This window comes from Condylura cristata, unplaced genomic scaffold, assembly GCF_000260355.1.
Source record: "Condylura cristata isolate star-nosed mole 26May11 unplaced genomic scaffold, ConCri1.0 scaffold00021, whole genome shotgun sequence".
Taxonomy (NCBI): domain Eukaryota; kingdom Metazoa; phylum Chordata; class Mammalia; order Eulipotyphla; family Talpidae; genus Condylura; species Condylura cristata.
This window is the reverse complement of record NW_004567122.1, coordinates 28,837,480-28,852,700: the sequence shown is the minus strand read 5'-3', so window position 1 is coordinate 28,852,700 and position 15,221 is coordinate 28,837,480. Positions and strand designations below refer to the sequence as shown.

Genomic DNA, 15,221 nt, shown 5'->3' with positions numbered 1-15,221 from the left:
AGCTGTCAGGAAACACATCCGCTCCAGAAATCCTTAAAATCTATGCTGATGTTACCTAGCCAGCTTAGTGAGTAAGAAGGGTGCTGTGTCCCATCAAAGTCCTACTGTCACAACCTTGAGCAGGGGCCGGGCTGGGCTGCCCAAGTCCCAGGACGAATGCAGCAAAGTGACCCACATACAACTGTGCCACTTACGTGGTCTGCGATGGTACGGCCAAGTTTATCCATCCGGGATCCTGCCTCAGCAATTTTTTTGGCAGCACTAATCACATCTGATGTATTTTTCAGTGGTCCTTTACCTCTGGAACAAAAAAAAGTCATTGTATATGAAAATCCTTATGGTTGGAAATGAATGGGTAACAGAATCCACAAAGCAGCCTGGTCGGCCACTGCTCCCTGTGCAGCCAGGGGGTGGGGACCACTCACCGAGTAAAATCGGTCATCTCCATCATAATCATACACATCTGTTTGGCCAGCACGATGATGTCATTACCACTGTCATCCCATTTGGACACCTCAGCATCAAGTTTACTCTTTTCTTCCTGGAAACTGGCCACCTGTTCGGCAATCTTTGCTTTTTGCTCCTGGGGAAGCTGAGCCATGATCGCCTAAAATCAGAAGCACAGAAAGCTCTTATGTAAAGAGAGATGAAGTTCTCACAGTGCATTAGCCAAGATATTTCCACCAAGCAATCTATAACACAGGTAGGATAATGCTTTAATAGGTTTCATTTTGCCTGAAGTGCCATTTCTTCTCAATTTGCACAGAACGTTTACGGCAGTCTGAATTCCCGACCCACTTTCAAGAACAAGTTTTAGTGTGGTGAAAACTGACAGGTAGCTACTCCCGAGGCTTCGTGATCATATTGGCACAGTGACAGAACCTGCCTGACTTCCTGGTAAGTTTCATCCTCTGTCTTTCTGTGGGGAGGACTTGACAGGGGCTAGTGTAGGGGACCCTGATTGGGCATTTCCTGTGGTTGCATTATGTCCTCCAACTATTCAAGGTAAACTAAAAGTGTTTTTAGAATGTAAATTTTGAAGAGGGAAATAACAGAATCTGCTGAGAAGTGGCATTTAAACTTATCAAAAGTAATAGTAGGTGACCTGTTACCCACCTACCCTCAGCCTACAGAGTCCAGGCCTCGGGCTCCTCCCTGCTCAGCTTCCCAAAATGCTTATGACTAAGGCCTAAAACAGAGACACACTTGCTGTTCAAAATGACTTTGAAGGAGTAAAAAAAGACTCCTTAGAAATATTTCTTGGCGTCTTCTCCAAAACATAAATGCTATTGATGAGAGATTTAATCACTCAAATGAATGAATGCAATGGCCCTGACTGGTTTTCTTGAATGTACCACTGTTTTTTTCCTCAACCCATGAATAATTAATAGTTCATACCCATGATATCATTGGGATGGGCAAAGACAGCAATCTTTTTCTGAATTTCACAATCCTTTTAACAAACATCACATTGACTATGTCCCACAGCTTTCCCGAGGCCTGCAGGGCTCTGTGCTAAGCTGAAGACCCAGGGCACAGTGGAGGAGGCCCATGTTCCTGCCAGCTCCCAGCTGAGAAGCCATTTCCAAGGAACCTACAACGACTAACAGGTACCACAACGTCATACTCCTAGTGCCGAGAAAAAGGGGAAGAATGGTGTTTACACAATGGGAAGTTTTTGGTTTTTTTTTTTTTTCATCTCAACAGTAAGCCCCGTGGGTTTCCCATCACCGAGTCACCCCACAGTGGGAAGTTTTTCTTGGAAAAAAGGGCAAGTCACAGTTGCTTCTTACCCGGGCACTCTGGCCAGCTATCAGCTGATCATCTTCTGTCTGGACGCTTGTTCTGCTCCTGACATCAAAGTCTTCTGTCTCAAAATCTGAGTCATCCAGCTCTTCAGGGGTCTACGACAAAATAACAGGTCGTGAGGCTGAGGTAGCCCTGCTCTTTCTGCTGTCCCAACTCTCTAGACACTGTATGGGCACCCAGAAGTCTTGATTTTCATGTTCGGGTTTCCAAAATCAGCTGTGATTAATGAAGTTATAATCACTCCTTCGCCACAACTCCCGCCTCCTTGATGAGGCGGCCTGTCTAAGCCAGCAGGCAGCAGTTCCACACAGGCACCTCCCAAAAGGTCTGGGTGGGGCCTCAGTGTCTGCTACTGTGACCCATGTTTTCACTTCTTACTCTACCGGTATGGTTTCCCAACACCTTCAACTAAAGAAGGGGGGGAAAGGCACTATATTAAAAATAGGTGTTTCATACAGTAGAAAGCAGATTCTTCCCAACTTTATAACAAAAAGGAAATTCAGTGCATTCACTAATTCTGGGCCTTCTCCGAGAAGTAATGGGTGAGTAAATACCAAAGGCACAGACTATTGGCCTTTGCTTTAATTATGAAATTACATTCTTATTTTCCACCACCCCCACAATCAGCTGCTGACTTGAAACATAATGTCGGTCTTCTGGAAGTTGGCTCTGGTCCCAGGCTGCCGACCCACCACAGGAAGGTGGCTGAGCCCAGCCACCGGCTGTGAGGCATACCAGTCTCACTGACACGGCAGCCCCAAACGTTATGGCACCATCTGCCAGTTTTTATTTCTGGGGTCGCAGATACCTTCAAAGTTCAGTGAATGCCCCATCTATGGAAGATCTTTCTCAAAGGAATGCCTCCTAATATGTTCGCCACTCCATAGTCCCATCAGACACAAGAACACCTCCCATTCATTTATCTGTCGATTCTATGTGCCACACACTATTCTGGGCCCTGGAAATACAAAATGACTAGCAGACAGAAATTCCTGCCCTCCCATATATTGTAATGGGAGAAATGACTAACAAAGAATTATAAAGCATATTAGAAAGCGACCAGAGCTGTAAAGGAGACTGTAATTTTATGTGGGTGGTCACGTAAGGTCTCATGCTGGGACATCTGAGCAAAGATCTGAAAGCAGGTTTGCCAATATGAAGGCCCCAAAGCAGGAGCTTGCCTGGGAACAAATGGGAGAACAGCAGGAAATGAAGCCTATGGAGACCCTTCAGGAATGAGCACCCTGGCTGCTCTGTCGACCAGCAGGCATCAATCCAGGTAAGGGATGCTGGTACCTGGTTGGGACCAGCAGACTTTGCTGATAGTGCATATGGGGTATGAAGGGCACATTCAAAGACTGGGTCTAACCAAGCAGAAGCCAGATCTGCCACCCACTGACATAGAGGAGTGGATGGAGCCATCAGATGCTCACTTTTTAATCTCGCAGTAAGTCTGAGGTGCCTGTTAGATAGGCTAATGAATGCAGAATTCTGGAGACCACCTCTCTCCATGGTTTCTCAAATCCTGGCACATGATAAGAGGCTGAAAAGAACCTAAGACGTAGCCAAGACATTTCATTAGGATGGAACACAACAGCACACAGGACACACCCAGGCAGGGGGTGGCCTCAGCTGGGATGAGGGAGAGAGAAGGTGGAAAGCACTGACACAGCAGGGAGGCTGTGGCACAGGCCAGGAAAAAGGGCAGTGGAAAACGCTACCGCCTGGCTGCGTTCTCCTACTTGCTCAGCAGCGGGATTTCACCTTGCAGAAAAAGGGGACAAAGGAGAAACTGGTGAGCTATACATAAGCATGAGAGGGGTGAGGCAAGGGCTGATGAGGTTAGAGGGTCGTTGGGCGTCACCATACAAGGGGGTGCGGGGGTGCGGCCTGACAGATGATAAGGGGACCCTGTAAGTGACAATCATGTTCGGGGAGGACATCATTAACTGAGAGGCCCAGGGACTGAAAGGATGACCCAGCAATGGTATGCGGAGCACAAGAGGCAGGAGCTCCAGGCTGGGTGCCTCATGCTGCACTGACGAGGACATTTTCTCTTTCTTAGGTTTCAGCACAGCAGTAAACAAGAGATGGCAGGGGACACCTACTGCATGCCTGAGTGTATTACCTACACTCATTAAAACTTCCTTAGAAATTTCCAAGAAAGAAAACGGAGTCTCAGAGCTAGAAGAGGAACCCATACTGCTAGGATGGGCTCTCCTACAAGCATACCTGCTTCCCACAACGGGAATTTGCACTCATCTGCTGGATTGTAGACAGGGACAGCTGCTTAAATTCCCAAAGGGCTTCACTCACACAGCCAACCACTCTTTCAGGTTACTTCTACTTCTAGGTGACTGGCAGCACAGTAAGAACTTTGGAGAATGGCTGCATTCACTACACCAGCCTGTGTGACCTGGAGATCCGGCCATGGGGCTGGACCTTGCACTCAACTGTGCAAGGCCTTGGCCAAAGACTGCTTCTTACCACAGCAGCCAGGTGAACCTGAGTTCTTCTCTCTTCCTTTTTCACCTCAGGGAAGAGTTTGGTCTTGTCCACAGCTGTTTTTATACTGCACATAAAATAGGTCCAGGCAGATGCTATCACCCTGCTGGATTGTGATGGCCGCTAGGCTGAGGGGGTTAAACTTGGGGCAGCATTGCTAGTGACCTGGAGAGATGCGAGTACAAGTGAGGGTGTAAAAAGTCCCCTGACCCAGCCAGATGGACAGTACAGCAAAGCAGCTGTGTGTCTGCCTGTGCTGCAGGGTGGGGAAGACCTGGGGCAACAAGCTGCTGCTCTGGGAAAGGCACAGTCTACAACCATGGGGGTAATTAGAGTGGCTGGTTGTTTTCAAGACCCCTCTGAATCAGACCGGGGTCTGATTCAAAGCTCGATTCAGCCTTGAACCCAGCGCATGACCAGGGCTGGTTTTAGAACTCCCCTGCTACCCGTGAGCAGTACTCAATCTGCATGAAGGGGATGCTCACTGACATTAACGAAGAGCCTTTCCTTCTCACTGTACTTCTAACTCAAACAGAAGCCTACTATTTGTGATGATTGTTTGCCCCGATCTAAATCGTAAACAACAACTCTACTAGCTCCCATTCTGGCACAAGTTTGGGCTCCAACTTGCAAGTAACAGTCATTTTAGACAACATAATTAAACATATCTCATTCTAACAGCTTTTAGATTCATGGTTTTAATATACTGCCACTGCATCTGCTGACTTCCAGAGTGATGCATTGCTAAAGTTTAGCAAATGATAAGAAATAAATGTTAAAACCTCTGAAATGCAGTTACTCACCCTTATCATCAACACCGCTTTCCTGATGTCCCGGATGCCATCGTACACCAGGCGGGAGGCGTCAATAAATTCATTCTCATCCATGGGCTGAGCAGGGTCTGAGCTGAGCGCCTCCACAGCCGCTTCCACTTGCTCAGTGAAACGTGGCATGACTACGGAGGAAAGCGGCCTTATCACTCCAGCACCCTCCCTAACTCCCTTTCAGACAGAAAGGCGAGGTGTATGATGCAAGACCCTGGCTTTTACCTATGTGATACGTATTTATGGTCAAAATAGAAGTTGTATTTGAGAAAACTGGAATCAGTTTCTGAAGTTCTGAATCATCCAAACCCCTTGAGGTGAAATTAACTGGAGACCTTGTGTAAGGATGGGACCCTCCCTAATTAGTATTCATCCACTAATAGAGCTATTAAGAAGTCCATCTTAAATAGTATGTTCTGGGTTTATTCCCACTATTAATCATAGGGCACATGAGTTGAGTCTCCACAGGCACATTTCCCTCTAGAAAATTTGATGCATCCCTTAAGAGCTGAGTTCCACATCTCTTACTTCCCAACCACAGGCTTCTGGAGTAACAGGAAGGCCTGCCTCACCTAAGCCATCTACTGCGAGGGGTTGGAGGAGGAAGGTCACACACCTGTATTGGAGAGCAGCTTGGTGGCTTCCAGCACTTTCTCTGTGTAGACCCCTGGCTCATAGTTGTCCATCTCTGAGGTGACTACATGGATGACCCGAGCTGCCCGTCCTCGAATTGCACCAGCTGTGCGGTCCAGGCCATCTACATCTTTCTCTTGTAGGGCAATGACACATTTATTCACGTCTTCCAAAATATGATTTTCTGAAGAAGTAGCAAAATGATCAGTGAAAAGGGGAGGCCTCTCACTAGAAGGGACCACTATAAGTCGGCATCTATTAAGTCACTTAGTACCAGCTCCAGTGCTAGAAACTTTCCACCTATCATTTTGCTTTAAAGACCAGATACACTGTCACAGTAATCACCTCCAAGGATAAAAACATTCATTCCTAGTTTGAGAGAGGAAGACAACCATCTTTAAGGCATACTTGGTTCTGTACACAGGGCCAAAAATTCAGGCAATAGAAACCTGAATGACTTTCCTTTCCCTTAAATAATTTCATTGGGCTTATGTCCCAAACAAAGGCTAAAATAGGACACAGGTAAATCTTCATGCTCAATGTCCCTTGCCCCTCCTTCCAGTACATTCCAATAGTACTGTCACTATCTATACCAAGAACTCAGCATAGTCTGGGGAAAGGTGGGAAGTGCTGGACAGCAAGCTGAAATCCTCTAAAGAGTGCTGAGGGACCCACCTGAGGTGAAATCACCTGATTACCTCATGGGAGGCCTGTTGTGATATTGGCACAAATCACAAGCAGCTCCTACCAATCAAAGGTTACATTTGAAGGACCCACCAGAACTATTCTTCCTGGAAACAAAAGGCTTGACACTGAATTTCAGGAATCGCACGGTAAGGAGCTCACTTCAACCTTCATCTATAATAGCAAAGTGGAAGCTAGCACAATGTCCAACAGCAAAGTGGGTAATAAATTATGGGCTCTACACAGGCGTTAAAATGGATGAGGTCGCTCTATAGGGGCCGACCCAGAATAGGAACCGGAATGTTCTCACTCACCCAGAACTGCAGAGCCAATCAGCAAGAAATGTAGCAACTCTGAAGAGCAGTGCTAAAGACATGTTCACTCACTGAAACCAAGGAGTACCTGGCACAACTGTTAAAAGATGAATGGTCCTTGATCTGGGCTAATGTAACCTGTTCAAAAACATAAACTATCTAGTCCTTTTCTTTTTATGGCCAGCCCCGGCTACCTTATGCTTTGATCATTATCTAGCATTTGTCCCTGATTTAGCGTACTTCCAAAAGTCATTACTTTTCCCTTATAGCCTCAGCTAAGGTACTGCATCAAGTTACAGGTGACAATGTCTGGAAGGAAGAAAGAAAAAGCAACTAAAACACTTCGCTTCAGGGTGTCCCACTGGCCACAAGAAGACTGCAAGCAGGGACACTACCAATGTTTGTTTTAAAACCACAAATACAGTGGAATAAGATGAAAAAAACTGAAGAAGCTTGATTAAAAAGCTTTGTGGGCCCTCGCTGGTGGCGCACTGGGTTCAAACAAAGCACTGAGAAGTTAAAGCCACTTCAGCATGAGTTCACTCCCCAGCCCCGGAGCTGATCCACATGGCGCTGCAGACCTCTCCTGACCTGCCTGCTGCTCCCTACTCTCTCTGGTGAATCCTCTTACCCTCTGCACCTCTGGCCTGTTCCCCAGTTCTGTATGAATAAATAAAACTTTAAAAAAAAAGCTTTGTCACAAAATTAAATATATACTCTAATCATATAATCTAGCAATCACTAACTGTTCTTTATCTAAAAGGAGTTAAAAAATCAGTGACATAAGCACCTGTACACAGCACCTTTCTTTATAATTGCCAGAATGTGCAAAGCTATCAAAATGCCTTTCAGTAGATGAGCTATATCCAGACCATGGCATGTTATACAACTTAAAAAGAAATGAGCTACCTGGCCTGAAAAAGACATGGAAGAACTTTACAATGCATATTATAAAGTAGCAGAGGCCAGTCTAAAAGGGTTACATACTGTGATTCCAAGTGTAATATACATTCTAGAAAAAGCAAAACCACCAGGACAGTAAAATGATCCACACTGCAAAGGTTAGAATGGGGAAGGATGAATATGTAGAGGACTTTTAGGACAATAAAGAGTCTGTATTATAATGCTGGAGACATTTGTCCAAACCCATAGAATGTATACCACCAAGAACAAAAGTGTACATTAAAGATTTGGGGTGATTATGACATGTTTGTATGTGGGCTCATGAGTAGTAATGAATGCACGATCATTATGATGGCGGATCCTGCTAGAGAAAGCCAAGTATTTATGTGGTTACATTTTATGGGAAATCTCTACCTACCTCTTAATTTTGCTGTGAACCTAAAATAATTCTGTCTTAAATAAAAGTAAGAATTTGCCAAGGAAAGCCAGAATCCAGTCAAAATTGGTGTTACAGAAGAGAAAAATGAATACAGCCAAGACGACCCATTAATTTAGCATCTACTAATTAAAAATGTATGACACTTGCCAGTTTATTATTCAAAGAGAAAACATTAACCTTCCAACATAAAATTTTAGGTGGGATCTTTGAACCAATTTTAAGAATTTTCAGCCCAGTCAGAAGCATCTTTTACATACACAGTATTTACATATTAATTTAACCAGACTGGTACTGAGCCTGCATACCATGCTAGTAGACCTTAGGTTAAAAAAAAAAAATGCTGCTTTTACATTATCTAACATTTTATGTATCTTGTATCACTGAAGAAAGAAAAAGGAATAAAAAGGCAAGAAAAGGTGTTGCTAATTAATCTATCTTGGCTCAAATCACTGACTTTAAGACATCTATTTCAGGATTGCCACTGAAAACAGTGGTAGGAGACACATCTTAAAAATCAACAAAGCATGACATTTTTTATTTATTAAAACAAAGTGACCCAAACTTCCAAGATTTGTTAACCTTCAGCTAAACACCTATACTGAAAAATGCATATATATATATTTATACACACACACACTTTTTAAAAACACTCTTGAATTCATACTGGCTTTCTTCCAACCAGGGAGGGTCTGCCATTCCTTAGACAAAAGATGACTTCTATTTTAGGAAGCTGACTTAAGTATGGCCCCACCCTAACCTAACTGCTGTCCTAGCTACCACACACCCAGGACACAGCACCAAACCTGCTCTCAATACTTGAGCCCAAGAGGAGAAGTGAAATTCCACTAAATATACTCAAATGCGAGAGCTTAGGGAGTACCACACTTAACCTTATACTACTTCGGTACCTGAGTTTCCAATAAATCATCAGTGGGCAAACCAATCTGTATCCCATTAGTAACTGTTTAATACAGTATTTGCTTCTAATTGGAAAATAGCCATATATAATAATTATGGACATTATTATATATCTTTCATTTTGAAAACCTCTCTATAGACCTTCTTATACAGATCTACTTCATCCATTTTAATGGCTGCTTACTACCCTATTGAATAAGTGCCAAAATTCACATACTCATTTGTTTCATGGACATTTTTGGTTGATGTGACTATCCTTGTATAGTTACTCTGGCCAATATATATGTATAGATCTCTGGGGAACTTTTCTAGCAACTGGATTAGAGAGTCAAAAGGCACGTATGTTACAGTAGACATACAGTGTCTAATTACCACCTAGGAACCAAGCCAGCTGGCATTCTCCAGAAAGGCTACATAAATTTATACTTCATATATTTGCTCTGCTATCTTTATTGGTACAACCTTGTATACCACAGGTGGTGATAACAGTGACACTTAATATAGCCAACTTAATCTGTAACAGGAAATATTCTGAATCCTTGACATTTATCACTATATGGCTGTCATTTTTCTAAAAATCACCATTCGTTAATGAGGAAAATGGGAACTAGAAGTACTGAATGACTTACCCAAGGTCACAAAGCTAGTGGCATGGGAATCAGAAATCAAACCTAACTTTACTACTGCCTTATACCCTTTCCTCAAGAGAAGAAACTCTTTTTAACTTTGCATTTTTGCTATTAAGTCCCCGCCCCAAATATATAGAAACAACAATCTGGTTTTTTTTTAATGGCCTCCAGGGAGACCAAATTCTTTGGGCACACTGATACTTAGTAAAGAATACACAGTACAAATTATCATTCACACGTTGTTCCAAAGTACCTAGTACAATAGTATTATTTGTTTCCAAGACTGACCATTTGGTAAAGAAACATAATGAATCCAACTGGAACCACTCTATAACCAACCACTTGCACCCCCCCCCAAAAAAAAAAGGGAGGGGAGGGCAAAACATCTCACATAAGCAAATGAATGAGAAAGTAAATTGCACTTCCATGGAAAATGTTTATCAAATACAATTCAAATGAAATTCAAACCTTTATCACTTTGATAAATTCCAAACCACTGGCCTTGAGGAATCAGTCAATATAAATAAGTTCATAAGAGTGCTGAATGCTTGCTGGCATCCTAAACAATCACCGATATTTACAAGGCAACATTCTGAACAGTGGGGAATAGCAGCCCCACTCCTTCCCTGGGTGGCTGCGCTTTCTCCTCTACCTCCTAATTCAGTAGCCATGTGCCTGGTGAAACAGGCCAGGGTACTGGTGGCTTCTTCTAGGTGAAACACAAGATGACCCAATACTTTTTAGAGTCACAAATCAGGACATAACCCATGTGATAAGAACTTCTGAATCACTGGGATAAAATATCTGGAAACAGACAAAGAAGTGGAGGATCCTCCCAGTCCTATTCCCTAAATGGGTTTTCAGCAGTTTGGGCTACAGCAAATATCCAGGCCCCATGGATTCCAAAAGGGAATGTGAGAGTGGAAAATCAGCAGTGGAAGTATTCCACCAAAGCCCTTAACACAAAAGGACCACAAATCCAGAACGTAGTATAAAAAATGAGTCAAGCGGCATCATTTTTCACCTGGCAAATTTTTAGGGAGTCCAACAACCATAACCCAGACCTCGTGTGTGGCAGAAATATGTCCGCATCACTGATCAGTGGCCTCAGGACAAAAGGAAATGACAACAGTGCAGGCGTGACCCAGGGGATACATGGCTTCTTGTGAAAGACAGCACACCCAGAGATGTGCAGGTGCACTGGAGTCTTGTCTGCTCAGAAGTAGGGTTCATCTCAATGCGGGACTTGCCCACCTAGGTTGTGTGACAGGTGAGATGGAGAGAACACTCTAGGCCCCACAGAAAATGTGTGATGCGCTGTGTGAGGGTGTAAAAGAGCCTGAAGGTTAAAATCACCCGGGTGACCCAGCAGAGCTGTGCATAAACACTGTCTTCTCCATCCCATGCCCCTAGAGACCACAGCACAAAATCAGAGGAACTGTGAAAAACAGCCGTGTCCAGTTAACTAATTACTTGACACTACCGTGCAAGCCTGTGACAGAACTTCAGAGAAACACACTAGGTAGACTGTTGAATTCCAGAATTTCAGACCACCACTTGCTGACTGAGATAACAGTTCTGTGTCTTGTCTGCAAAATAGAAACTGTCTAAACCCCTCTCAATCACTGCTCCACTTACACTTCCCCATTTGCAAAAAGATCGCACATACTCTCCAGACAAAGGTGTATCTGTTAAAGAATTTGATTTCTCTTTACCAGTCTTTGTCATTTTCCCTAAAGATACTGCCTGGATGCCCCTACACACTACTGCAGCATCCCATTTGTTCTCTGGTTTGAAGAATGTTGCCTATGGGACACATGATTTTATTACATTTTACTTTTTGATACGAAGAACTGAAAACCCCGTGAGACCCAATCTGAGATAAAGCCAACCTAATCACAAGTCAGTTTAGGAAGGGAGTGCCTGTCTCCGGAGGGGGCTTTCATTGAGATTTCAGATTTGTTGTTTGCTTAAAAGTATGCTATGAAGGTGGAATGTTTTTCTCTAAACTGATGAAAAAGAATAATTCTGTACTTCATTGGGAAAAACAACAGAAGGCCAAGATTTCCCAAAAAAGCCATTGCTGCGTTTTTGGCACCTGCAAAGATGTGCTTACAAATGGGTTTTTGTTTTAAAGTACCAGCACCTGCACTTTGGTGGTTCTGCAGCAGCATGGTTTACCCTCTCTTTGCAGCTTACAGATTGCCGGCTCCCCTCTTTCTCAAGTGGAGCCAAAGCCACCGATTCCAAGGAGAGCGGCAGGGACAGGGACGCTGGTATGCGGAACACATGGTCCCCTTGTATAGATTGCCTGCCGCTGGAGGCCTGTGCTGGCGTGTACCTAAGCCATGCTCTGTTCCCAGCCCCACTGGCCTGCACATCTCCCGTGCTCCAGCCCTGCCAGTACCCAGTCACTGATTCTGCCCACTGCCACTGGCCTCAGGAAGCCTGGCAGCTCCAGATACCAAGCAGAGTAGCCAAGGGCGGCAAAGGACCCATTAAATGGAGAAGGCATTTGTATAAGGAGGAAAGACTGAAGTTTATCTGTGTGATAAAACAGTGAATTGAAGTTGACAGATACTTTCTATATAAATGCAATCTACTATGTCATTACCAGTTTATGTTTATATAATGAAATCAACTGTTTTTGTGAGGTGAATTACCCAGATTTATTTTTTGCAACTTCATAATTAAATAGCACTTAAATATTTCTTCTGTTTTCTATCTGTGCTTCATACAGACTTTCAAAAAGTAGGTAGGTAAACTATCATATCTGAGGAAGGGGGGCTGGGGAGAGAAACTTCCTGAGACGGTGTGGGGAATCCCTTTTTTCCCTAAGCTTTACAGGTTCATAACAACTTACTACAGCCTGTACCCGGACACAGGTCAGTGTTTTTCCTAAACATGGATACAAAAGGAACAGTGCTGTATAGGTCACAGTGGAAACAACTTAATACAAATGAGGGGAGGCCTCTGCCAGCCCAGCCAACTCTGGCTTGTTTCTGAGATGGAGACCAGACCCACACAGGGGCAATGACTCCAATCCCACCTCCTACTACTCGGGAGTCAGCTATAGCTTTGTTGTTGTTGTTGCTGTTTAATTAAAATGAAAACCAGCACAGTATTATTGCTACAATAATTTACCTGCCCAGACTCAGGCATTACTGTAACTTAGGTGATAAATAAATATGCACACCTTCACAAGCTTCTCTGGGGAACCAACTCATTACCTGAGACAGCCAAGAAGTCATCAATGGACGTGATGTCATCGACAGCATCTGTGAGCACACGGACTTGTTTTTCCCACTGTTCCTTAAAAAGATCCATGTTCTCTTGGGCCAGTTTACTCTGCGGTTTAGCTGCCAAAGCCAATGCAGCGTTGATAACCTGCAAAGATATTAAACTCTTGCATTTAAAAAGATGAAGAAGTCCTACACAACGGTTTCATACATGAGTGAACATCAGAAGCAATATACTAGAAATACAGAAATCCACTGAAACCACAGACAATTACAAACAGAAGTATTTCTAATCACTTCACTCTAGGATAGTGAACTCTTCAGTTTTCAACATTCTACTCCAGGATTTTTACTTCTCCTATATAAACTATGTATACTTGTCCCAAAGTACACAACTAGAGTTACACACCATAGAAAACTATGCTCTTTCTTTCAAATGTGTCCCCATACCCTTGGACACGTGTGACCAACAAGAGCCATTCGTCCTGTTCATGAAGGTAAACCACTCTGTGGGTGGCTCTCTGGAGCTATGTGGATGTGTTCCAATTATCCACAAATTTTTTGTAACTGAGATATACTTGAGTATAATGACTTCACAGAGCAGTGTGTGATTGGTTGTCTAAAAAGTAAAAAGTGTGGCGATAACGTACCTATCAAACAGTTCACCAATTTAAACTGTATCACTCAGTCATTTTTTGTAATCTCACAGTTGTGTGGCCATCAGGACAATCATTTTTAGAACATTTCCAAAAAGAAACTCCCCATCCTCTCTCAGCAGACATTTCCCATTACCTTCAACAGTCCTTAACCCTATCTCTTGGCAACCATTAACTTAATTGTGTTTCTCTGGATTGGCCTGTTCTGGACATATCATAGAAATAGTGTGTGGGTTTTGTGAATAGTTTCTTTCACTAGTGGTAATCTTATCATGTCATAGAAAGTAACTGTATCACTCCTTTTTATTGACAAATATACCATTATATGGCTATGACACACTTTATTTATCCATTCATCAAGTGAAAGGCATTACAATTGCTTCTACCTTTTGGCTAATATGAATAATGCTAATCTGACCACTCACATACGTTTTTATGTCTGCATCATTTTGGTATGTAAAACATCAAGTGGAAGAGCTGGACTGTGTGATTAACTTGTTTGTCCCCTCCCTGCTTTTTAAAGTATAGCCGTCCCAATGTTATGAAGAGACCTCACTGTGGGTCTCACTTGTGTTGTCTGGGAGACTCATGATATTGCTTGTGTGTCTTTTCATGTAATTACTGATCATTAGTGTGTATCTTCTTTGGAGAAACGTCTAGTCAGCTTCTTTGATGTATTCACTGAGTGAATAAATTAAAGTATGAATATGAGCTCAGAGATCAACCAGTAAGATTTCTAGGTACATGGATCTTACGGGCTATTGGAAATAAATACGTTTATAATAACACGACTTAGAAGGTAAACAAAGGCCAGAGGAAAGTGGTGGTAATGAAGTGGAGAACTGAATGAGGCAGGAAAATAATTATCATAAAACCATTTGGGCATGCAAACCAAACCCCAGGGCAAGAGTTTGGGATGGTTTCTTTTTAAGGCACGACAGAACCTTCAGGATCATGCTTAGTGAAATAAGCCAGAAAGAAAAAGGAAAAATACAGGATGGTTTTGGAGTGTAAGGGATCAGAAAAAAATAACTAAATCTAAAATAAAAATGACAATCAACAAACAACTATAAACCAGAGACATTCTATGAGGGTGGAAAGGGAAATAGGATCAAAATTGGGGTGGGAAGAGAACACAGGACTATGGTGATGGCACATGGGTTAGCTGGTGGTGGGAAGTCCATGGGGATTACAAACGAGATGAAAAAGATGTACAAAATGAAGAATGATGTTTAAAACATATAATACACATATATGTGTGTATGTAAGTATACATACACACATATATATGTGTGTGTATGTATGTATAGATAGATATAAAGATACCACGTCTTCAAGTTAGGTGTCTAATTCTTAATATACTGGAGGGATATTCAAGAATGATGTTACCAATGTAAGCTCCCAAAGACAAACTGAAGGAATTAACAGATGATCAGTTATAGTTGGCAGGCATAGGGAGTGTACCATCCTGGATATTAACTAGTAATAGTTTACCATTCTCAAAAGTCTATGTGTTTGGACAATAAGTTATTTGAAATAGAAACCCTATCTTATATGTAAGGCTGTGTTCGCCCATATTTTCATCATTTCAAAGCTGGTCCTTTGCCTCTTTTACTTCTTGCCATTCATTTTCCACCAGTACTTCACCATTGTGGACTCCTCTCTTTA

The 15,221-nt window shown here is 42.9% G+C and overlaps 1 protein-coding gene and 1 long non-coding RNA gene across 5 annotated transcripts in view; one reads left to right on the top strand and one right to left on the bottom strand.

The window, feature by feature from the left end:
• The window catches only part of CTNNA1 (catenin (cadherin-associated protein), alpha 1, 102kDa), a 305,980-nt gene that overhangs the window by 3,165 nt on the left and 287,594 nt on the right, over positions 1 to 15,221 (bottom strand). For all 4 annotated transcript variants that reach the window (XM_004686781.2, XM_012727837.1, XM_012727839.1 and 1 more), the window contains 6 exons: positions 12,889 to 13,045; positions 5,755 to 5,955; positions 5,118 to 5,269; positions 1,794 to 1,904; positions 426 to 607; positions 195 to 300 (listed from right to left, as the gene is read on the bottom strand). In XM_004686781.2, the coding sequence (XP_004686838.2) occupies positions 195 to 300; positions 426 to 607; positions 1,794 to 1,904; positions 5,118 to 5,269; positions 5,755 to 5,955; positions 12,889 to 13,045 (909 nt within the window). The remainder of the gene's footprint in view (positions 1 to 194; positions 301 to 425; positions 608 to 1,793; positions 1,905 to 5,117; positions 5,270 to 5,754; positions 5,956 to 12,888; positions 13,046 to 15,221) is intronic.
• On the top strand, positions 792 to 1,746 carry LOC105853917. The gene is made up of 3 exons (XR_001145658.1): positions 792 to 897; positions 1,489 to 1,610; positions 1,708 to 1,746. It is a non-coding gene; the product is annotated as an uncharacterized LOC105853917 (long non-coding RNA).